At 42.9% G+C, this 24,976-nt stretch overlaps 1 protein-coding gene across 1 annotated transcript; it reads left to right on the forward strand.

Annotated features, from left to right (window-relative positions):
- Positions 1 to 5,524: 5,524 nt before the first annotated feature.
- On the forward strand, positions 5,525 to 24,759 carry DDX24 (DEAD-box helicase 24). The gene is made up of 10 exons (XM_057488185.1): positions 5,525 to 5,612; positions 6,852 to 7,568; positions 15,143 to 15,670; positions 16,048 to 16,201; positions 16,477 to 16,992; positions 19,012 to 19,087; positions 21,055 to 21,243; positions 22,611 to 22,740; positions 24,221 to 24,592; positions 24,629 to 24,759. The coding sequence occupies exons 2-9, from the start codon at positions 6,857 to 6,859 to the stop codon at positions 24,487 to 24,489; spliced, it is 2,574 nt and encodes an 857-aa protein (XP_057344168.1). The 5' UTR covers positions 5,525 to 5,612; positions 6,852 to 6,856; the 3' UTR covers positions 24,490 to 24,592; positions 24,629 to 24,759.
- The last annotated feature ends 217 nt before the right edge of the window (positions 24,760 to 24,976 follow it).

A 24,976-nucleotide genomic window follows, 5' to 3' on the forward strand; every position in this document is an offset into this window, starting at 1 on the left:
CTTCCTCACATAGGCATGATCAGTTATTAAGTTGATCTTTAGTCCATTTCCCTGTCCCAGAGGATGGAGCTGAAAGTTCCAAGCTTCTAATCATGGCTCCGTCCTTCTGGTGACCAGAACCCTTTCAGGATCCCCATTAGAACAAAAGATGCTCTTATCACCCAGGAAATTCTAAAGGATTTAGGAGCTCTGTGTAAGATGCTTCTATAACTCAGGATATTACCAAGATTTTAGAAATTCTGTGTCAGAAGCCAGGGTCAAAGACCAAATATTCCCAGCAACCTTACCACTTGGGAAGTTACAAGCATTTTATGACTCCTGTGTTGGGAACCAGGGTCAGAGACCAATTATACATTTCTTATTATTTCACATCACCTGATAAAAGAAAATGCCAAAGCAATCTCTATTTAAGAAAGAATTGCAAATCAATTTTTTTACTATTAAAAAATTAAAATTGGAATATTGAGAAGAGAAATAAATCACCTTTATCATAACGAAGAAATTTAACATCAATACAACATCATAAAAATGTACAAATCATCACATTTTCCTAAATGATTCCCAAATGCTCTTCATAGGCGTATTCTCCCCTGCCCCAACCTAGGTTCCAAACAAAGATCAGGCATTCATTTGGTTGTCATTTCTGATCTCATTTGGTGAAGAGCATTTTTGTTTTTCATGACTTTGTTGAAGAGTCCAGGACAGTCATTTTGTGGAATATTCTACAATCTGGATTTGCCTGATTGTTTCCTCATGATTAGATTCAGGTTAAGCATTTCTTGGAAAGAATATATTATGGGTAATGTAGTTTTTTTTTAACTTGTACATATTGAAATAATTATAGGTTTGTAGGAAGTTGCAAAATTAGTGCAGAGAGGTCCTGTGTGCTCTTCAGCCATTTCCTCCATGGACTACATCTTGTGTAATGCTAGAATAAGATACAAACCAGGAAACTGACGTTGGTAGAAAGTGTGTCTAGTTCTGTGTCACTTTATTACATGTGAAGATGATGCTGGGGTTTTTGTTTGCAGAGTCAAAGAATGAACTTAGCAAACAGTCAAGGTAGGAGAGCCAGGGCAGAGGCTTTTATAGAGAGATAAGGTGAAAGGACAGAGCTCCTGGCTCAGACCAGGAGGGGACAAGAGAGCCTGAGGTGGTGTGTTGTCTAGGGGATTTATAGGCAGTTAAGGATTTGGGGGAACTGATAAAGGGCTTAGGGTGTGGACTTGTTAAAAGTGGCCTTAGGATGTTTATCCTTGTTGAGATATTAAATCCATTTTAGCATGCTAAAGTGAATCTTACACATGATTACAAATACTTAGCATAATAAAAACATGGGCTACTTTCCTTTATCTGGAGAGTATCAACTGGTCTCACTGAAGAATGACTGTAGAGCTTAATGTTTAACACAGAGTTTTGGTAGGGGGTTTCCTTGCATGTAGTTACATTGCTCTGACTGTAAATATCTTGCCTTGCTTTTTCCAGAGGCCCTCACCCTACTCTGACTACACCCACGGTCCCTGTCTCATAACCACTATCACAATCAAGATATGGAACTATTCTATCATCCATTGCGCTACTTTTAGTCACACTCTGCTTCACTCTCCCCAATCCCTGGAAATCACTAATCTGTTCTCCATCTCTATAACTGTCATTTTGAGACTATTGTAACCTTTCGAAATGTTTTTTTTTTTACTCATGGTGATACCCTTTAAACCCATCCAAGTTCTACCCAAGTTGTGTGCATCAGTAGTTCATTCCTTTCTATTACTGAGTAGTATTCCATGGTATAGCTGTACCATCGTTTTTTCCCTAGCTTTATTGAGATATAATTGACATATAACACTGTCTACATTTAAGGTATACAATGTAATAATTTTAATATGCTGTGAAATGACTACTACATACCACAGTTTATTTAGCCATGCACCTATAGTAGGACATTTTGGCTGTTTCCAGTTTTTGGCTGTTAACAAAGCTGCTATGAATTATCAACAGATGCTATGTGACAAGGTCAGTGGTCTTTGTCACTTTTGGTGCTGGCTTCAACTGCAAAAGTGAAGGTGGGGGGCTGTCCTCAAGCTAAGGACAGCCTTACTCATTTATTCACTCAACAAACAACTCTGCCTCCTAAATCAGCCAGGCACTGATTAGGCATTTTAGGGGATGCCCAAATGAATCTGAGGAGAATTCCTTGAGGCACCTGCATTCTAGAAGAGAGAATGCAAGAGAGTAAATATCTCAATCTTGCACGTGAGAAGTGAAAGTGATATATTCCATAGAGGACATTCTGGGTGAATGCAAATTCTGGTGCGCTACGACCCTCACCCCATAAGATCCAATCACCACCGACCGGATGGTCGCCCATCCCTTAAGAGCCAATCAATAATGACCAGATGGTTCCCCACCCCTTAAGAGCCAATCAACAACGACCAGATGGCTGCCCACCCCTTAAGATCCAATCACCAACGCAGAACACACCTTACCCCTACTCCTTAAAAACCTGCTTCCTCACCCACGTGCTGCTGCTCCTCTTGCGTGGGCTCGTGTCTCCTGAGTCATTCTGGGGTAAGGAGGGTCACGGCGAGATACCATTTCACTGGGAATCCTGAAGGAGATGCTCATTGAAATAAATTATTATAAATCTGAATCATACTTACTCAACCTTGGCCACAAGTTTCAAATAACGTTCTCCAGAGAAATTCTCTCTTGGTCTCTTCAACTTCAATTCTTATTCTTTCAGTTAGGTATGGAGCTAAGGGTTACAAAACTGTTAGGAAAATAGATATGAGCAGGGTAGAAAGAGAACAAGGTCAGTAAAGCCCCCCTAGAAAGGACTCAGCTAACCAGTTAAAACTAGAAAGCCAGAAAAGACTCAGAGTTAGAGTTAAACAGTTCAACTCAAAAGGTCAAGTGCAACTTGGCTTTGAATGTTTGACTATTCCCCAGATAAAGAGAAGTGTCTGAGCACAGCCCATTTCTTCATTGTGTCAATTAGATCATTGTAAGATTTACTCTAGCCTGCTAAAAGGCCCACCCATACAGCATAATAAAGCCAGGGAGATCCCACCTTAAAGCCAAAATTGCATTTTAAGAAATCCAGGAAGTTAAGAAGATTCTTAACTTACCCTTCAACAAACAAATAATAACTCGGCCCACCCTGGAGGGCAGGGCAAATAGTTTAACTGATATACTCCGAGACCAAAAAGCTGCTATTCTAGGAAGAAATCAGTAAATTTCTTATGCTAATTTTGCAGAATTACCTGGAAAAGTAATCAAAAGAAAGATGTAATAACTCATCAAGGATAAACATTTAGGGACCACTTAACAAGTCCAAACCCCTAGCCCTTTGAAAATCCTCAACCGCCTATAAAACCCCAGACCCTAAAACCTTAAGGTGCCTCTTCTCTGAGGTAGCCCACACCCTCCACTCTCTGAGTGGGAACCTTTTTTGCTTTAAATAAATCTCTCACTTATAACGTTTTGTCTCTGTTTTTCCAGTGGTTAAGTGTCTTTGTTACTTTGCTTTTTCATTCTAATCACCTTATACTCTGACTTCCCTGTGTCTCCGAACCGACTTTTCCCCTAGTAAAACTGGTTTCCAGATGAATTCCTTGCCAGGTCTAAGACTTTCCAAGCAACCTGCTTTGGAGGCTAAGGAAACTCAGCACGTACTGTTTTCTTCTCAGTCTTGGTGCCTCCACTACAACCAATTCAGAAGGAACGCCATTTGGACATCTTATTCATAATAATCAAGGGGGAGAGATCAATTTTATTGTGAACAAATAATGAATAAATAAAATGCCATCTAATCTGATGTTAAAATTTCCATCTCACAGGCCATTTATAACTGCCTTGTTTTCCCTGGCTTAAATCTGATCCAGGCTATAAAACCTAGAGCTGGGAAGAGGGGAGGTAATTTGCTCCTCACCTTTCTTTGATCTACTTCCCTATGTGGCTGTTTCCAGTGAACTTCAGGGTAAACTGGGTGAAGCCATGATATAATGGGGCTGAAAGCTATTTTAACTTAGCTAGTACTGTTTACAGATCTCTCCTGGCTGTCCAATAGTAGCGGCCTCTTCCATCATGGAAAATGTTGAAACAAATGCCCTTTCTCTTAAGGGCTCTTAAGGGGGTCTTATCTCCTAGGATGTTATTTTATGCATCAATTTGGTTGCACCACTGTGTCCAAATACTTGGGCAAACATTCCTATAAATGTTTCTGTGAAGATATTTTTTGTATGAGATTAACATTTAAATCTGTGGACTTTGAGTAAAGCACAATACCATCCACTGTGGGGGGTGGGCATCCAACCAGTTGAAGGACTTAATAGAACCAAGACTGCCCTTTCCTAACCAAGAAAATATTCTGCCAGCTGATTGACTTTAGATTCCTCCCTGAGGCTCCAGCCTGCTGGCCTACCTCATCAGATTTTGGATTCACAAAGCCTCCAGAATCACTGTGAGCTAATTCCTTAAAAACAAATCTCTTTGTACACACACATATGGTTGGTTCAATTTTTCTGGAGAACCTTGACTAATACAGATGCTTCTGTTAGTTTTTCAGAAGCCTCCACTGAGAATCTCCACCCTGTACCATTCTGACCCAAGATAGCCCTCAAATCTCACGTCAGGGGCCTTACTTCTAGTTTCCCTTTGGTGAGATACCTACCAAACAGCTGTGTTAGACAAAGTTCTGCCAAGATAACGACTCAAAACCCTCCAAGGTGTGTTAACTATCTCAAAAGAGACAGGAACCTCTGTCCTGCCATGAAGAGACATGCAGCCCCTCCTCACTGCCATCAGTGACAGCTCCAGGGTTTTGTCAACAGATTTCAGACACCACTTGGACACAGGCTTCATGCTACCCAGATTCTTGGGAACAAAATGGCAAAGTTCCCCAAAGTAATGAGTTAAGTTCTGTCCCATCGTTGCTCCATGGGCGGTGAGGAGTCTCACTTGACCTAAGATGAATTCCTTTCGGACTTCCCAAGGTCAACAGATACAGAAATAGTGTTTATTTCCCAGATGATACCCACACCAAAAAGACGCGAAGCTGATTTCGCTGGATTTAACAAAGGAACCAGTTTGGTGATTAAAGCATAGGCTTTGGAGTCAGGCCGACTTATCCAGGCCATCAGTGAGCGATAGGCGAGGCTTGAAAAAAACGGAAAATAGCACCTCCAGTACAGGCTAGTTCGGTTATCAAATGCTGAATGACTGCAAGGCTTAGGGCACACTCAATATCTATTCAATACGTGGACAGACACTGCATTAAAACTAGACCAAGAAAACTTGCGTTCTAGTGCGTGGCGGTCACAGAGACTTCTTGGATGCAGCACACCGCCCTCCACCAGGCCCGCGAGCTCCCAAGGCTGGGGACAACCACCGCGGCCAAGGCCGGTCAACAACCCCTCCGCGTTCCCGCACTGCGGCAGCCCGAGACCCCGCGCGAAAGCGAATCAGGTTGCGGCGTGTAGAATGGGGGCGGGACTTCCTGCCAAAGAGAGTACGCGATAGTGATGCAAGCCCCACCCCGGAACTGCGGTCGTCGCTGCAGCTGAGGGGTTTTGGCGGCTGTTGTTGAGGCCGTTGCTTGGTATCTCCTCGCGGTGAGTACGGAGTGGGAGCGGGGTTGGCTGGAGCCGGGCTCCTGGGCTCCCATCGAGGGCTTCTCCGGGTCGCTAGGTGCTCGGGTGCATAGAGGGCGGCCGCCCGCCGGGGAGAGCAGCGTGGCGGACCCCGCGCCGGGGGGCCCCTTCTGTGGGCGGCAAGGCCCAGCGGTCTCGGTTTCTCCGCCTCGTGCGCCCGTTGGTGTCTGAGACGAGGCCCTAGCGCCCGTCACGACGGGTCCCAGCGCCACGAGGAGGGTCCCTGCCTGCTGTGCGGGTCTCACTCCGCGTCCTCGTCCCCCTGTGCCTGACCACCCGCACTCCTCAGCATCGAAGCGGGGCGGTTTGTGATCGTGGGGTAGCCGGTGCGGTGGGGGAAGCTTCGCAGCGTGCCGACGTGCTTACCTCGTGAGGCGCCATGCTAAGCGGTTTTTGATGTGCGTCATCTTTTTGTTTTCGATTAACGATCCAGCGAGACCAATACCCTCCTCATCCCCGGTTACAGACGAGGAAACCGAGGCACACAGATTAATACGTCCACCGCAGTCCGAGCTGTCGAGTTGTGGGTCCGAATTTGAACCAAGATTTACTTTGCCCTTTCCACACTGTCTGACTTTCTTGTTTTGTTTTGGCGTTTCTGAAAGGAGAGAACGTGGATCGATTTCCACCCAAATGATTTGTGCTTAAATGGCTTTTTAAATGGACTGGTGCTGAAATGAAACAGGCATTTTGCCTTCTTGGGGCAAGGTTTGAGAGGGAAGGAAGCGCTGCACTTTGAATAAAGCTGGCCCCTTAACACCCCCTCCTCCCCGATTCTTACTCTACCTTCAAAATGGTTTGGATGTTAGCAGGCTTCAGCCTTCAGGCTTTACATAGTTTTATTTATTTGCACAAAACATTTTGTAACTTAGTTATTGTTAGACCCAACCCCATTTTAAAAGGTGAGAATGCTGAGGTTCTGAGAAGTTCAAGAAGGACTGTCCCGGGGTACACAAGCAATAAGTGTTGGATCTGGAATCCAAACTGGATCCAGCTCCTGTGTCCCTTCTGTTACAAGCCAAGCTGCCTGTTCTGTGGATTCATTTCCTTCCTTCCTTTGATCTTTAGCATTAGAGTCATGCTTTGTCCTTGTTTGCAGGGCCTGATACTCGTAGGCTGCTTAGAAAATACTTGTGTTCTCAGAACCCCATGCTTCTCAGTTGCCAGCCTTATGGGACGTTTCTCTCCTTTTCTTTTAAGCAACCATGAAGTTGAAGGAGACAAAATCAAGGCCAAAGCCCCCAAGCTATGGCAAATTTCAAACAAAGGGAATCAAAGTTGTGGGAAAATGGAAGGAGGTGAAAATTGACCCAAATGTGTTTGCAGAGGGACAGATGGATGAGTTGGTGTGCTTTGAGGAACTGACAGATTACCGGCTGGTCTCCCCTGCCAAGAATCCTTCCAGTCTCTTCTCAAAGGAGGAGCCCAAGAAAAGAAAGGCACAAGCTGTTTCAGGAGAGGAGGAAGGAGAGAGTAGCTCCTCAAAGAAGAAGATGAAATTGAAAAAGAGTAAAGATGTGGAAACTGAAGGCACCAGTGCCCAGAGACAGTTTGAGCTCAAGGACGCTGAGCCAGAGTCCCAGGGAGATGGCCCAGTTTGTCTCGAGCCAGAGGTAGGGGAGATGGCATCAGAAAGACCCACCCAGACTGTTCCAAAAAGGAAGAAAAAGAAAGGGAAAAAAAAAGGTGAGCCTTCCCAGGGTACTACTCCAAAGGTGCCCAAAAAAGCAAAGACGTGGATTCCTGAAATGCATGACCAGAAAGCAGATGTATCAGCTTGGAAGGACATGTTTGTACCCAAACCAGTTCTTCGAGCACTCAGCTTTCTAGGCTTCTCTGCACCGACGCCAATCCAAGCTCTGACGTTGGCACCTGCTATCCGTGACAAACTAGACATCCTTGGAGCTGCTGAGACAGGTAAGGGCATCTTTAGCTGTCCGGGGCAAGAATGCTTCTGTATTGAGCCTGTGGCAGCTAACTGGTTGGGTGAATGGGGCAGAGGAGGATGTTGAATGGAGGTGTTTAGAAATCAACTAGTTCTGCCAAGAAGTACCACTTCCTGATTCGTACTCTAGGCAGGTCACTACCTCTCTGAGCTCTGTAGGCCCCATTATAATTGAGATAAACAGTAGTATGTACTAGTGTTTTTGCTATGGTAACTAATTATAAATACTGTTTACACACTACATGGAAAGTGATTTGCAAATGGTAGGTTTTTTCTGTTCCTGAGCCTTTTTTAAATGGCTCAGAGAGGTAAAGTAGGGCTAAGATCAGCACTCTAGAGAGGTAGCTCTTCATTTAGGAAGAAATATCAGTTTCTTGAGTTTTCTAAAGATAAAAGGGCTCCTTTGGGAGTTGGTGAATTTATTGTTGGAAGAATTTAAGTGTGTGGTAGATCACCAGTGGGTGGGGTTTGTGGGCAGGTTTGGACATGAGGTTAACTGTTGAGACCAGGCATTACTGTTAAAGTTCCTCATTCCCCCCAAACCCCTAAGACTGTATGCAGTAATGTTGGGTTGACCAGCCCTGGGTACGCTAAACTACTGACTTGGGGAAGGAGCTTGTACAGTTTGGAACTGTTAGTTCAACTAGACCACAAGAATTCAGTAGTAACATATATGTAATGTGATCCATATACATAATTTTAAATTCTATAGAAGCTATACTTAAAAAGTAAAAAGCAGGTGAAAATTAATTTGAACTATATTTAGCCAATTATATTTTTAAAATGCAACATACAATTTGTGTAAAATTATTGAGATATTTTATATTCTTATTTTTGTACCAAGTTCTAAAATCTGATGTGTGTTTTAAACTTGAAGCACATCTCAATTTAGAGAAACCATATTTTAAGGGCTTAGTAGCCATATGTGGCTAGTAGCTACTGCATTGTATGTCATAGGACTAGATAGATGGTCTGTACACTGTGCCTTGGGTTTCTGGAATAGTGGTCAGAAAACTCAGGGTTTTCATGGATGGAGGGTCACATAGATGGAAGAGTGAGAAAACTCCAGGAAAGGGTAATGGAGGTAATAATTACTTAGAATATTTACTTAGCATTTAAACTTTAAATGGATTGTTCACTGTGTTAAGTGCATTCTATTGATGAACTCAGTTCAGCCATCCTGAAGTAAGTTCTATTGATTCCTATGTTACTGTTGAGGAAACTTGCTCTCACAGAGGACAGACAGTATCCCTAAAGTTGTTCAGCCAAAAGTGGTAGTGCCTGGATTCTAAGCAAGATCTGCGCTAAGTATTCTGCTACACTGCTTTTGTATGCAGAGGCCTCTATGTGGCTTTCTGAGAGGCAGAGGCAAAGTTCTTTGAGCCAGTGTAACTAGCCTTACATTTGAATTCATACCACAGTTCCTGTCAGGCTGTTACCATGGAATGTGTGAATATGCAGGTCCAAGATTCAAAAAGATTTGGAACTGTGAGCAAACTGCTGCCCACACAGATAACAAATATATACATTACCCCAGAAAGATGCTTTGGGCCCCTTTGTAATCTTGCCTTCCCTGGGATTTCTACCCTTCCCCAACCCCAGTCTTGCTCATTCACAGGCAGCTGGTGTTATGATAGGCAATCACTATAGATTAGTTTGCATTTTTCAGAATTTTATATAATAGAATCATACAATGTGTACTTTTGGGAGTGGGGTATCTCCTCGTTTACTCAGTGTATTTGAAATTCAGCCTTGTTATTGGAAATAACCAATAAACAGTTTGTTCCTTTTTATTGACTAGTAGTGTTCCAGTGTAGGGATATAGTATAATTTTTTCCTCTGTTAATGGATATTTCTTTTTTTTTTTTTCTGGTTTTTTTTGCTATTACAAATAAAACTGTCATAAGTATTGGTGTATTAGTCTCTGTATGGGTATATTTTTTTACCCATTTACCCCTTTAATTTTTGTTGGGTGAATACTTAATGTGTGGAATGACTGGATCTTTTGCTAAATGAAACTTTTAGTTTCCTGAAGTGATTATACCATTTTATGTACCCACCATATCATGAGAGTTCAGACTGGTCCATGTCCTTGTCATTTGGTATGGTCAGTCATTAATTTTATTTAATTTAGACTTTTACATTTTAGTGTTATTCCTTGTGGTTTTAATTGGCATTTCTCTTGTGACCAGTTGAGTGTATTTTTGGTTACCTGTTGGTCATCTGTGTCTTCTTTGGTGGTGTCTGTTCAGTTCTTTTGCCCATTTTTTAATTGGGATGTTGTTTTCCTATTACTGATTCGTTGTATGTTCTAGATACACCTCCTTAATCAGGTAAGTGATTATTTTCTTCCAGTTTGTGACGTGTCTTTCTATTTTATTTACATATTTATGTACCTCCAGTACAATTTTGAATCAAAATGGTATAGTGGGCATCACTGCTTTGTTTTTGATCTTTTGGAGAAAACATTAGCTGTAGGTTTTTTTTAGATGCTCTTTATCTGGCTGAGAAATTTCTATTTCTAGATTGCTGAAAGTTTTTATCAGGAACAGTTGTTGGATTTTTTTTCAAATGCATTTTCTGCATATACTGAAATAAGTGTTTTTTTCATTTTTAGTGTGTTAATAATGGTGAATTACATGGATTGCTTTTCAAATATTGAACCAAACTGACATTCCTGGGATAAACCAAACTTGGTCACAATGTATTATTCCATTTTATATTAGATTTAATTTCAAAAATTTTATTGATAATTTTAAATTTATGTTCATGGGATATTGGTTTGAAGTCTCTTGAAATGTTTTTGGTTTTGGAATTGAGTAATGTAAATGACTTTCAAACTATTCAACTTTCTGAAAGAGTTTGTATAAAATTGTTATGTTTTCTTCCTTCAGTATATGGTAGACTTCATCTGTGCCTGCACCTCTCTTTGTAGGATGGTTTTTAACTACAAATGTTAATTACTTTAATATATTGGAAGTGTTTCTGTTGCTTATCTTATTCTTGAATGATAGTTTACTACTTGCAGTTCAATTCATGTTTTTGTGTATTTTGAAGCTCTGTTATTGGGTGCATTAATGTTTAGGACTGTTATATTCTCTAAATAACTCATTCCTTTTACTATGAAATGGCTCTCTTTATCCCTAAAATATTCTTTGTTCTTCAACCTCCTCGGTCTGATGTTGATGTAGCTTTTCCAGCTTAATTTTCATTAATGTTAATATCGTGTATCTTTTTTTCTTACTTGTACTTTGATTTCTGTATATCTTTATATTTAAAGTGAGTTTCTTATAGGCACCATATTAATTGGGTCTTACTCTTTAATCTGACAATGTCTTTTAATTGTGGTGTTGGTTATTTACATTTAATGTGATTATTGATAATGCTTGGGTTTTAATCTGTTATTTTGCTAGTTTTTCTCCCAGCTATTCTTGTTCTCTTTTTCCTCTTCTACCTTCTTTTGGATTGAATTTTTTTGTGTGTATATGTGATACCATTTTATCTCCTTTATTGATTTACTAGCTATAACTCTGTCATGTTTTTATAGCAGTTGCTTTTGGGTTCAGAGTGTGTATCTTTAATACATCATAACCTACCTTCAAAGTGATAATACACTACTTTATATATAGTATGAAAACTTTAAGACGGGAGTATATTTCCATTTCCTCTCTGCTTTGTACTTTTTGTTTTACACCTTTTATGGTCAGAGATCCCAAAATGCATTATTATTTTTACTTTATCTGGTCAATTATTTTTTAAAGAAGTATAAATTTTTTTTTTTTACTTATTTTTATTAAGGTATGATTGATATACACTCTTATGAAGGTTTCACATGAAAAACAATGTGGTTACTACATTTACCCTTATTATCAAGTCCCCACCCATACCCCAATGCAATCACTGTCCATCAGTGTAGTAAGAAGCCACAGATCCACTGTGTGCCTTCTCTGTGCTACACTGTTCTTCCTGTGATCCCCCACACCATGTGAACTAAACATAATACCCTTCAATCCCTTTCTCCCTCCCTCCCACATCCCTCCTCCCACACCCCTCCTCTTTGGTAACCAATAGTTCATTCTTGGAGTCTCTGAGTTTGCTGCTATTTTGTTCCTTCAGTTTTGCTTCATTGTTATACTCCACAAAAGAGGGAAATCATTGGCATTTGTCTTTCTCCGCCTGGCTTATTTCACTGAGTATAATGTCCTCCAGCTCCATCCATGTGGTTGCAAATGGTAGAATCTGTTTCTTACTGCCGAATAGTATTCCATTGTGTATATGTACCACATCTTCTTTATCCATTCATCTACTGACAGACACTTAGGTTGCTTCCATATCTTGGCTATTGTAAATAGTGCTGCGATAAACATAGGGGTGCATATGTCTTTCTGAATCTGAGAAGTTGTATTCTTTGGGTAAATTCCAGGGAGTGGGATTCCCAGGTCAAATGGTATTTCTATTTTTAGTTTTTTGAGTAACCTCCATACTGCTTTCCACAATGGTTGAACTAGCTTACATTCCCACCAGCAGTGTAGGAGGGTTCCCCTTTCTCCGCATCCTCACCAGCATTTGTTGTTCTTAGTCTTTTTGATGCTGGCCATCCTTACTGGTGTGAGGTGATATCTCATTGTGGTTTTAATTTGCATTTCCCTGATGGTTAGTGATGATGAGCATCTTTTCATGTGTCTGTTGGCCATCTGAATTTCTTCTTTGGAGAACTGTCTCTTCATTACCTCTGCCCATTTGTTAATCGGGTTATTTGCTTTTTGGGTGTTGAGGCGTTTAAGTTTTTTATATATTTTGGATGTTAACCCCTTGTCAATATGTCATTTACAAATATATTCTCCCATACTGTAGGATTCCTTTTTGTTTTGTTGATGGTGTCCTTTGCTGTACAGAAACTTTTTAGTTTGATAGAGTCCTATGATTCATTTTTGCTTTTGTTTCCCTTGCTCGAGGAGATGCATTCTGGAAGAAGTTGCTCATGCTTATATTCAGGAGATGTTTGCCTATGTTGTCTTCTAAGAGTTTTATGGTTTTGTGACTTACATTCAAGTCTTTGATCCATTTCGAGTTTACTTTTGTGTATGGGGTTAAACAATCCAGTTTCATTCTCTTGCATGCCCAGTTTTGCCAACACCAGCTGTTGAAGACGCTGTCTTTTCCCCATTGTATATCCATTGCTCCTTTATCATATATTAATTGACCATATATGGTTGGGTTTTTATCAGGGCTCTCTAGTCTGTTCCATTGGTCTATGGGTCTGTTCTTGTGCCAGTACCAAATTGTCTTGATTGCTGTGGCTTTGTAGTAGAGCTTGAAGTTGGGGAGCATAATGACCCCAGCTTTATTCTTCCTTCTCAGAATTGCTTTGGCTATTCGGGGTCTTTTGTGGTTCCATATGAATTTTAGAACAATTTTCTCTAGTTGATTGAAGAATGCTTTTGGTATTTTGATAGGGATTGAATTGAATCTATAGATTGCATTAGGCAGGATGGCCATTTTGACAATATTAATTCTTCCTATCCATGAGCACAGGATGTGTTTCCATTTATTGGTATCTTCTTTAATTTCTCTTAAGAGTGTCTTGTAGTTTTCAGGGTATAGGTCTTTCACTTCCTGGGTTAGGTTTATTCCTAGGTATTTTATTCTTTTTAATGCAATTGTGAATGGAACTGTTTTCCTGATTTCTCTCTCTGCTAGTTCATTGTTAGTGTATACGAATGCCCCAGATTTCTGTGTATTAACTTTGTATCCTGCAATTTTGCTGAATTCAGATATTAGATCTAGTAGTTTAGGGGTGGATTCTTTAGGGTTTTTTATGTACAATATCATGTCATCTGCAAACAGGGACAGTTTGGCTTCTTCTTTGCCAGTCTGGTTGCCTTTTATTTCCTTGTGTTGTCTGATTGCCGTGACTAGGACCTCCAGTACTATGTTGAATAGAAGTGGGAAAAGTGGGCATCCTTGTCTTGTTCCCAATCTTAAAGGAAAAGCTTTCAGCTTCTCGCTGTTAAGTATGATGTTGGCTGTAGGTTTGTCACATATGGCCTTTATTATGTTGAGGTACTTGCCCTCTGTACCCATTTTGTTGAGAGTTTTTATCATGAATGGATGTTGAATTTTGTCAAATGCTTTTTCAGCATCTATGGAGATGATCCTGTGGTTTTTGTGCTACTTTTTGTTGATGTGGTGGATGATGTTTATGGATTTTCAAATGTTGTACCATCCTTGCATCCCTGGAATAAATCCCACTTGATCATGATGGATGATCTTTTTGATGTATTTTTGAATTCGGTTTGCTAATATTTTGTTGAGTATTTTTGCATCTATGTTCATGAGGGATATTGGTGTGTAATTTTCTTTTTTTGTGGTGTCTTTGCCTGGTTTTGGTATTAGGGTGATGCTGGCCTCATAGAATGAGTTTGGAAGTATTCCCTCTTCTTCTACTCTCTGGAAAACTTTAAGGAGGATGGGTACTAGGTCTTCACTAAATGTTTGATAAAATTCAGCGGTGAGAAGTATAAATTTAAAAAAGACAGTTTTTATATTTGCCCTTGTTACTATATCTGGTAGTCTGTTCCTTTGTGTAGATCCAGATTTTCCTCTGGTATCATCCTTTATTCTGCATGAAAGACTTTTAATATACCTTGTAGTTCAGGTCTGTTGATGGCAAACTATTGCTGCCCTTGTATTCCTAAAAAGTATTTTATGTTGTTTTGAAAGAAATTTTTTGCTGATTATAGAGTTCTAGATTGTAGGGGTTTTTTTGTTGTTTTTTAGGTCTTTAAATAAAGATGTTATATTGTCTTCTAGCTTTCATTGTTTCTCTTGAAAAATGCTTTTTCTTATTTGGGGTTTTCTGGGTCTGTTTTTGCTTTTTCCTCTAATTTTTTTCTTGTGTAGTGCCTTGCTTCTTTGAAGATTAATATTTTCTTAGTGAGAGCTGCTCATTCACCTCTGACAATTATTTGTTAGACTTCTTTGAGGCCTGCAATAAAGGTTTCTTCCTCCAGAGATCATCTATGTACTTCCGCTTGGGGAATTATAGCTTAGGAACTACTTAAAATTCTCAACTTGAGGTTTTTGCTTTGTTTTTTTTGAACACCCAGGTAGTGTGAATGCAGGTTCAATTTATGTTCATAGGGGAGTTTGAAATGGTCAAGCATAGGTAAAAGTGTGTTATTTTTAAACTTTCTCAAAAACTAAAAAACTTCCCTTTACTCCCTCCTTCCCCACCAAAGAAAGGTCTTGGGAAAGTATTGTATATAGATTTCTATCCCCCACAACTTTGGGTTTCATTGCTTAGATATTTTGTCTGCAGTTCATCTTTGGTGACCCCAGGCCTCAATTCTAGTCTACCAGACTTTTCTTCAGGCTTCTAATTAGATGTACCCTCCTGTTGCAGTACTGTAGGGGAACCTGTGCAGGGTGGAGGAGCTTTAGGTTGGTCAGGATGGCTCTTGGCTATTTCAGGGTTCCTTATTCTGTGTAAAAGTACATGTGTCTGTTTACTCATGCTGTTTTTACTTTTTATTTTACTTACAAGGAAGTGGGAAAACTCTTGCCTTTGCCATTCCAATGATTCATGCGGTGCTGCAGTGGCAGGCAAAGAAGAAGCCTACCCCAGCTCTCAGCAACACAGGAGCACCACCTGGCGAGACCAAAACTGAGCCTGGAGCTGAGACTGGATCACCAAGCAAGGCTGGAATGGAGCCTGGAATTGAGGGTGAAGCACAGCCCGTTGAGGGTGAGGCAGAGACTGGAGCGCTATCCAGCAAGGCCAGAGCCAAGACTGGAGCTGGTGATTCAAACCAGGCGCTCCCCTTCTGTGATGATGTTGCTGGTGAAGGGCCTTCTTCACTGGTCAGGGAGAAGCCTCTCTCCCAGCAAGATGAAGACAAAGAGGAAAAGCTTGTTGAAGAGCTCACTGGAAAGTTAAAGCAAGAGTTGGATGGCAAAACTGCTATCTGTAAAGCCCATCCAAAGCGTCCTCTACTTGGACTGGTTCTGACTCCCACTAGAGAGCTCGCTGTGCAGGTCAAACAACACATCGATGCTGTGGCCAAGTTTACAGGTGAGATTTAGTTCCATTTAATACATATTTTCTGGGAGGATCTCAGATGCTGGGGTGGCAAAGGTAAATGAGCTATAGCTCCTGCCCTCCAGGGGAAGCCTTTCTCATTTGTCAGAGAATTAAGCCCTATCGAAAAATGTTTGAGAGACACTTTCTCAGTTCTCTCAAGGATAATACATAGCTAATGCCATTCTAGATGCATAGGAAATTATTTAACTTGCTGGATACAATGCACATAGAAGGCAGCTCTTATTGCTGAGAGTGGAGCTGTGCTGGTGATGGACTGCCTTTGCTAATCTGGGGGTACCAGTGTCAGCCGTGAAGAAGCTAAGTACTCAGACTGAATAACAGTGTTTCTTATGTTTTGTGTACCATAGGAATTAAAACTGCTATTTTGGTTGGTGGAATGTCCACACAGAAACAGCAGAGGATGCTGAACCGCCAGCCTGAGATTGTGATTGCCACTCCAGGCCGGCTGTGGGAGCTAATTAAAGAAAAGCACCCTCATTTGAGCTACCTTCGACAGCTCAGGTGAGAGACAGTACTTCCCCTTTCCCCTCACCTCCTGTTCTGAAATGGGCCTGAGGTGATATGCTAGTCTGTACAATGTTTTCTCCCTGTCAGGTGCCAGGGTTTGGTGCCATCCAGACCTTGGTCTTTAGAGAAAAACAGGCATGCATGATGGTGATTAGTTGAGACCCTTGTGGTGTGTGTGTGTGTGAGGGTTGGGGGGGGCAGAGTATGCTGTAAATGACTCCTCTTCACCTGCTACTGACCAGGTTACATGGGTTTGTCTGGATCTCTAGGTGCTTGGTGGTCGATGAGGCTGACCGGATGGTTGAGAAAGGCCACTTTGCTGAACTGTCACAGCTGCTAGAGATGCTCAGTGACTCCCAGTACAACCCAAAGAGACAGACACTTGTTTTTTCTGCCACGCTGACACTAGTACATCAAGCACCTGCTCGAATCCTTCACAAGAAGCACACTAAGAAAATTGACAAAACTGCCAAACTTGACCTCCTCGTGCAGAAGATTGGCATGAGGGGCAAGCCCAAGGTCATTGACCTCACAAGAAATGAAGCCACAGTGGAGACGCTGACAGAGACCAAAATCCATTGTGAGACTGATGAGAAAGACTTATATCTGTACTACTTCCTCATGCAGTACCCAGGCCGCACCTTAGTGTTTGCCAACAGTATCTCCTGCATCAAACGCCTCTCTGGGCTCCTCAAAGTCCTGGATATCATGCCACTGACTCTGCATGCCTGCATGCACCAGAAGCAGAGGCTCAGAAACCTGGAGCAGTTTGCCCGTCTGGAAGAGTAAGTCAGTCTGTATCCCCAGAGCCCAGCCTCTAGCGATTGAATCAAGGTGGCCAAGATGGTGGGGAGATGATGGGGAGCTACCTTCTGTCACTGGGCCCTTATCAGGTGAAGGTAGCAGGTTTTTGCACATGAGGAGGCAGCTCCCCCTCCTTGGGTTGCTGGTCAGTGCCCAACTGAAAACTTAATAATTAGTATTGGTGACAGTAATGCCTGCTTAACAGATTAAGTACTATACTGCCATTGTAGACACGTTAGCACATTCATTCACTTGTAACATCCTTGAGAAGAGGCAGAATAGATTCCTAGTTAAGAGCACAGACTGGAACAGACTGCCTAAGGATCACGTCCTGGCTGAGCACTCCTATTTGGTCAAATTGCTTCTCTGTGTTTTCATTTTTCTCATCATTAGTATAGTAGTAGAAGCTACTTCAGAGAGTTGTTGTGAGAAGTGAATTTATGCACGTAAAGTGTTACAATGGCTGGCACGTGGTATGTACTTGCTAAATGTCAGCGTTATTACTTTCCACTTAACCATTGTTATTCTCACTTTATAGATGGAAAACATAAGGTCTAGAAAAGCTAATCAGCTTGCCCAAGGACTCTCAGGCTGGAAGTGGCAGAGGTGGGCCTCATATAAACCTGGCCTACCCCAGAGCTCATGCTCTGCCTACTGTGCTGTCACTGTATGTCTGCTTTTGGGCCAGACTGATGCTTAGGCAACACGATGAAGTGTGTCAAGATGAGGGCCTAGGAAGTTGAGTCCAACTCTAAATTCGCTTTTGCACACAGTGTTTTATCAGGTTACAGGGTGATTAGTTCTTAGAACAAGTGTCTGGCTTGTAGACATTGTAGACACATTAGCACATTCATTTAGAGTTAGTGGTTTACTGGATCAGGTGCTGGCAAACTATGGCCCACAGGCTAAGTCCCACACACTGCCTGTTTTTATAAATGAAGTTTATTGAAACACAGGAAGGCCCATTTTTGTACTGTTTATGGCTTTTTTTGCACTATAATAGAGTTGAGTAGTTTCAACTGAGACTGTCACTTGCGAAGCCAAAAATAATTTACCGTCTGGCCCTTTACAGAAAAAGTTTTCTGATCTTGGCTTAGAACAGTGGTTAATGTTTTACAAACTTTGGTTTGCATCATATTGCCCAGCCCTACCTCAGAGACAGTGAGTTGGGGACCCTGGAGGGCCCAGAATCTTTGAAGTTTTTAAGATATACCTCGGTGCTTTTGACTTTCCTCAAACCACACATACATTGAGACATCATCCAGCACATTACCAAGTGTGATGACCCATATCACCATAATGATGGCTCATTATGACCCAGATGCTTTTCTAGGGGCTCGTAATAGAAGAGTGAATAATGCACAGTCCTTGCTCTCATGCAGTTTATGTTTTAGTGGAAGGGAGGTAATAAATTGAAAAGCAAGTATATACTTTGTCAGGTGGTGGGCTAGGTGCTGAGAAGGGAAGTTATGAAGATGGTGGGTGTGTAGTCAGGGATGCTTTTCTGCTAAGGTAAGATCTGAGCAGAGTGGAAGAATGTAAGGAAAACAGATATCTGAGCAGGACCTTCTAAGGCCTAAGGTGCAGCAAGGCAGAGGCTTGGAGGCAGGAACATACTTGGCATGTTTGAAGGAGAGCAAGGACATCTATGTGACTGGAGGGCAATAATTGGGAGGGTGATAGGAGATGAGGTCACCGACCTGCAACATAAATGGCTATATTTAATTACTTGAGGTGGTCTTTTATGATTGCAGAATGTGACTTGTTGCTTGTGGTAAGTGAGACTCAGGTTGGGATCCTGGCTCCACAACTGAATGGTCATATATGTATGTACCTTGGGACATTTAATATTCCTGAGCCTCCAATTTTTCATCTGTAAAAGGGAGCTAATAGTACTATCCCATAGAATGTATGGATTGCTCTGTTTACTCAGCAGGTGATAAGAACCTGATTAATGATAGTTATAGTTATTCTTAATAAGCTTTCTCTCCCTACCACAGTTGTGTTCTCCTGGCAACAGACGTGGCAGCTCGGGGCCTGGATATTCCCAAGGTCCAGCATGTCATCCATTACCAGGTAGGGGCAGCTGGGGAATTGTGGGCATTCCCAATGTTGAATGGGGAGTTTTTAAAGCAAAGGTTGGGGGAAGCAGGAAGGAACAGGAAGAGGAATTATTGGTCCCAAGACCTCATGGAACAGGGAATACCAGTGGCATCTAGTGACCACCAGCTGCAGTCACTTAGGGAACAATGGTGAGATTTATTCTGAAAATCTCTTGGCATTGTCTGCCGTCAGATAGCCTTTCTCTCTTTGGCTTGGGCAAACTACTTAATGTTTGCAGGTTAGAGTCTTCGTTTCTTCCATGAAATGGCCATAGTAAGTGTAGCGTGAGAACTGTAGAGAAGAGGAGTGTGGTGCCTAAGACCTGCCTGCCTGGGCTTAAATCCCGGCTGCATATCCTTGAACAAGCTTGTCTCTGTGGCTCAGTTTTCTCACTGCTAAATGGCAGTTACTTTGGTATTTACTTCTCAAGTTCATCTTAAAGTTATTAAGTAAGTTTAATTTAATTAGAGCTTGGAAAGCCACATGGCATGTCATAAGCACCAGATAAATGTTAACTGCTGTTGCTACTGACATTAACATTAGTGTATGTTCCTAGTAAATATTAGCATAGGGTGGTGGTTAGGACTAAGGGCTCCAGAGCCACACTTCCAGTGTTTAAATGCTCGACAGCTGCTTCATAGTCAGTTAGCTTTGGGCATGTTACTTTCTGGTTTCAAGGTCGTTGTTTGGAAACTGGCCATATGCCACCTACCCCATAGGGTTTGTGAGAATGAAATGAGATAATGCTGATAAAGCACCTAGCACATTGTAAATACTCAATAAATGGTGCTATTCTGGCATTATTTCTCTTTTTTAATCCTTAATGTTTTAAAAAGTCTTTTACGGTGCCAATTCAGTTTAGCAAATCTTTGTTCGTCCTCTTTTTGGGGAATAAGCTGGGTCAGTCTTTGGAAGGTTCCAGATAGAGAAAATACAGCATCTACCCCTCAGAAGTATCAGATCTGCTAAAGGGGATGAGATGAACACAGCCATAATTTAAGGCAGCAGATATTCGGGAGGAAAGGACATGTGGAAGTGGGCAGTTAGCTGAGAATGAGAAGACAGTGTGTGCTGGGACAGCAAAGTGAAGGATGGCCAGCAGATCTCATTTCTAGCAACATTGTAAGCAGCTTGTGGTGGTGCTTAGAGCACCACAGTGGAAGAGAGATGGAGTGTCAGTGGGCTCAGTGGAGACAAGTGTTCGTGCTCAGTGGTGTGTGCCCCAGAAACACGGGAGGGAGGGATTGTCAGCACTCACACTGCATCTGTGGATAATACATCCAGAGTATATCAAAGTAGAGGCAGCATAGCGTGGTTTTTGGAACTGGACTGCTTCAGTTCCAATCCTGGCTCCACCACTTAGTTCTTCACCTAGGGGGAATTGCTTAATGTCAGTATGTTTCAGTTTCCTGATGTGTAGTGTGAATGATCATGAGAGCATCTTTTTCATATTATTGTTATAAGGAACAATGGGATAATACAGGCAGAGTACTTAGAATTGCCTGGCACGTTGTAATCACTCAGCAGATGTTATGATTGCTCATCAATCATCCATGTAGAGTTAATGAAGAAGCAGTGGAATTTCTTTAATTAGGGAAGTATTGGGGTCAGAGCTTGGGCTCAGGAAGATGACACTGGCAGCTTTGCGTTGGGTCAGGGGGAGCAGGGAGGACCAGAGACCAAATAAGTGACTGCCATTGTCCAGTTGAGTGTTCACAAGGGCCTGAACCAGCACAGGGGCATGGGAGGACAGACCCTTGCACAGTCAATAGGCCAAAGAATGTGGGACTAAGGGAGAAGGGCTGGATCTGTCCACAGTGCTGGAGAGGTTTCTAGCTTCCTTGCTGGGAGGGAGAAGAGTCTGGCAGGAGTTTCTGGCCCTGAAGGGAGAATAGTGTTGGGTGTTGGCAGTGTGTTGACCTCCTAGTCCTCTCTGGCAGGTCCCTCGCACCTCAGAGATTTATGTCCACCGGAGTGGTCGGACTGCTCGTGCCACCAGTGAAGGCCTCAGCCTGATGCTGATTGGACCTGAGGATGTAATCAACTTTAAGAAGATTTACAAAACCCTCAAGAAAGATGAAGACATCCCACTGTTCCCTGTGCAGACAAAGTACATGGATGCAGTTAAGGTAAAAAGAAAAGTTAAAGCCCAGTGCTGTTGTGGGGAGGGACCATACTGCTCCCTCACCTGCTGTGAGATGGCATCGTATCCCTTGGAAACTAAAGGTTCTGCCAACACCTAAATAGGGAGATGTGTGAGAAAAGGAGTGGGGACACTGTCCCTTGCAGAGGGAGAAAGGATGAATAGCCAGTGTGGAGTTTCTTCCTGAATCCCTTCTTCACTGTCCTGAAGCCTCCACCACCCGTCCAGTGGACAAGGGCAGTGAGCACAGCCACCGGGACGTCCCTTCAGATGGTTGTAAGGAATTGAGATCAGCATTTCTTGCTGAGGCAGATACTAAAGGTGTGTCACTTTCCTGAAGCAGATGCCAGCAGTGCTTACCTGTGGAGTTTTATATTAACCCAGCTGGCATTCACTGAGTAGATGCTGCTCATCATGGGCCATAGTGTGTCAGGTACCAGTTCAGGGGGCGGTTCTCCTCTGTAGAGGCCCACTAGCTCATGAGGGATGCCAAGCCCAGGCTGCAGTTCAGGTACAAATAGAGTACTGTTGGACTGGTTTATTTATTGGACTTTATTGGAAGGAGATGAGGTTTTCTTCAAGCTTCCTGAAGGCAGAGGTGTGGAGAGGTGAGGAGGAGATGGAATTCCAGGAATGGAGGGAGGAAAAGCATGGAACAGCTCAAGGACTTTTGGCTCCTGTGGCTTGAAAGGACTGGTAGCCATGTAGGGAAATCGTGGTGGGAGATGAGGATGGAAAGGTGTAAAATCAATTCCTGGAGTGTAAGGAGGATTATGTAAAGTCTTAAGGTCGTGTGGGGGATAGGAGCTTCCCCTGGCTCCTATCCCTCACTTCACAAGATCTCTCCCATTTTTTTTTTTATGTATCCTGTCACTGGTGTGATCCCAACATCCATGAGAGAGAGTTGAAATGTTTTGAGCATAGGATAACATGGAAGAGAGGAAAGGCAGTTCTATGAGCTTGTTGTCCATGTGATTGAGAGCTGGGCCCTAACTCAGAGCTATTGGGGTGTTTCAGGGTCTCAGCTGTGAAAGCCTGCTGTGGGCAAAGAGTTCCCTTTGGACACCTGTAGACTGACACTCCAACCAAGGTGGGCTTCCAAGGGGTGGGGCTGTTCACGTTTGTGGTTTGGAAAGTCAGCTCTTAGGATTTTGTGCAATATGTTCATGTGTAGTGATTGCCCTCTGCGCTTTTATCAGGAAGGAAAACAAATGCACTTAGATGGGAGCTGAGCTTCATCTCACTGAGCACAGATCTCAAGAACTTTTTTAAAAACACAACTTAACAAGAGACTTTGCTTCCCAGAGGCCTGAACCCTCTGTCAGATGAATACTTTCTCTTCCTTTCTCCCAGGAGCGAATCTGTTTAGCTCGACAGATTGAGAAAGCCGAGTATCGGAACTTCCAGGCTTGTCTGCACAACTCTTGGATTGAGCAGGCAGCAGCTGCCCTTGAGATTGAGCTGGAAGAAGAGATGTATAAGGGTAAGTGGGCTAGAGGGGACTTGAGGAAGGGTGCCTTCAGCTTTTCTCTTTTGTTTTTCTTTAAACATTGGTCTTGTTGGAACCTCCCCCACTACCATGGGTCCCGTCAAAATCAGCAGGACTCCTTCCTTCTTTGCCACAGGCCCTAGTCCCAGATGAGCCTAAAGCCCTTGGCCTTTGTTCCCTCTGAGTTGTCCTGGAGCCTTCAGCTGCCCCTTGTGTGGAGAGGCAGTGGAACACACTGACTTCTGGGGCAGACACTGAGGCCAGGCCACCTGTGTTTAAGTGCTGGTTCATTCCCTTAACTGGCTGTGTGACCAGGTCAAGTTCCTTAACCTCTGTTGTAGCCAGGTTTTCCTCATTTATAAAATGCAGGTCGTAAAGTACCTAATGGGGTTATTGTGAAGATGGCTTGAGTTAATGAAGGTAATGTGCCTGTAATAATGCCTGGGAACAGAGTATTTGGTACACTTCCAGTTATCGTTTACTGTCATTGTTACTGCTGTACCTATCTTCCAAGCTGACAGAGCATCATCCCATCTTGGTCTCAGGACACAAACAGAGTAGGAATTTTTATCCTTTTACATAAGGAAACTAGAGGTTCACAGAAGTAAAGCGATTGTGCAGGAAAACAACTCCATCACCAGGCATTTCCTGAGCCCCAACTCTGACCCTGGGCCAAGACTGAGGGTTTAGGGTTGAATCTGTGTGGTCCCTGCTCTAGGAAAACTTCTGAGTCTAAGAAGTGGTGGAACCACATCTAGAACTGATGACACTACCGTTAGGTCCAGTGCCATTTCCACCCCACAAGTGGGCAGCTTAGCTAAGGTGTTGGCATCTGGATGCCAAAGAAGCCAAAAATCCAGAGGCAGACTTACTGTTGTCTGCTCAGCATGAAGTCAGGAACCAAATTGAGGGTAGATGGTGAGCTGGTACTCTTAGTGGCTTGGGCTTGGGGCTTATACTATAGATGTGTGAGCCCCTGGCTTCCCTTCCTTTGAACAGGTGGGCGTGGAGTCCTTTGGCTCTGCCTGCCTCCACAGGTGCGGCCACAGCACAGGTGGTGAGGTGCAGGAGAGCTGGGCTGTGCAGATGGCGCACACTGTCTCTTAGGGCTTTGTAGTTTTCTCATCACCATACCCCAGGCAGCAAGCAGATGGGTTGTAGGAAGAACCCTGATCTTCAGGTCAGGAGACTTGGTTCTAATCTCAGTTTGACACCTAGCTCTGCGAGCTGCGGCAGCTGACCTCTCTGTTTCCTTGAGTGTAAAATGAAGATAATTCCTATCTTGGAGGGTTTTGTGAAGCTGCAAGGACAGAGTGGCCCTGAGTACCCTCCTGTACTTGAAGTTAGCCAGGTAGCTTCTGCAGAGAACTTTTGAGCCCTGCTTCCCCAGTTCTAAAACATTTTTCATCACAAATACCATCCATCAAGGCTACAAATCAGAGTAAATTTGATCTATTTTGTATTGTGTTTCCAGGAGGAAAAGCTGACCAGCAAGAAGAACGTCGAAGACAAAAGCAGATGAAGGTCCTGAAGAAGGAGCTGCGCCATTTACTTTCCCAACCATTGTTTAAAGATGACCAGAAAACCAAGTATCCAACTCAGTCTGGCAAGCTGCCTGTGCTCGTGGCTGCCCCAAGGAGTGGCGAGTCTGCCTTGAGCTGCCTCTCCAAACAGAAGAAGAAGAAGAAGAAGCCACAAGAGCAGCAGCAGGAACAGCCACAGCCAAGTGCAAGTGCACAGTAATTGCCCTGCACGTCAGAGTCTGCTGGTGACTGCACATTGTGGCTGTGTTTATGTGGAAAATCTCCCCTTGTCATTTCCCTCCACTGTTAACCTGCCTAGAAAAGTCTCCCTTTCTCCTGTGCCACCCCTGTAGCAGGAGAGACCTCATGCAAATGTGTGTTTTGGGGAGTAAGAGTTCAGTGCAGCAGCTTATGTATTTCTCTTATTTCAGTGTTCACAGGTTTCTTGTATGTTCAACTTTATTTCCTCAATTAAAAACAATAGTCAGAACCAGCATGTCATGCTGTTTTTCGCCAGAATCCAGGGAGGACACTGTTGTAGTCCTCTGGCTGCAGGATGCACTTGTGGCACATCTCACCCTGCTGGACTGTGTGGATGGAAGGCAGCTGGTCAGAGAGTTTTGCATATCACTCTCCATCAGTTCTGCCTGGGTCCTCAGCATGTGTCCTGATTTTCGCAATACCAGCAGAGCCTGAACAGTTCCTTA

This window comes from Manis pentadactyla, chromosome 11, assembly GCF_030020395.1.
Source record: "Manis pentadactyla isolate mManPen7 chromosome 11, mManPen7.hap1, whole genome shotgun sequence".
In the NCBI taxonomy this organism is placed as follows: domain Eukaryota; kingdom Metazoa; phylum Chordata; class Mammalia; order Pholidota; family Manidae; genus Manis; species Manis pentadactyla.

What these genes read in the sequence shown, in the direction of transcription:
- DDX24 (XM_057488185.1), top strand. Translation starts at nt 6,857, where the DNA reads ATGAAGTTGAAGGAGACAAAATCAAGGCCAAAGCCCCCAAGCTATGGC. An exon ending in AGCTACCTTCGACAGCTCAG is followed by an intron (nt 16,202 to 16,476) that starts GTGAGAGACAGT and finishes CTGGATCTCTAG; the next exon opens with GTGCTTGGTGGTCGATGAGG. An exon ending in AGCATGTCATCCATTACCAG is followed by an intron (nt 19,088 to 21,054) that starts GTAGGGGCAGCT and finishes CCTCTCTGGCAG; the next exon opens with GTCCCTCGCACCTCAGAGAT.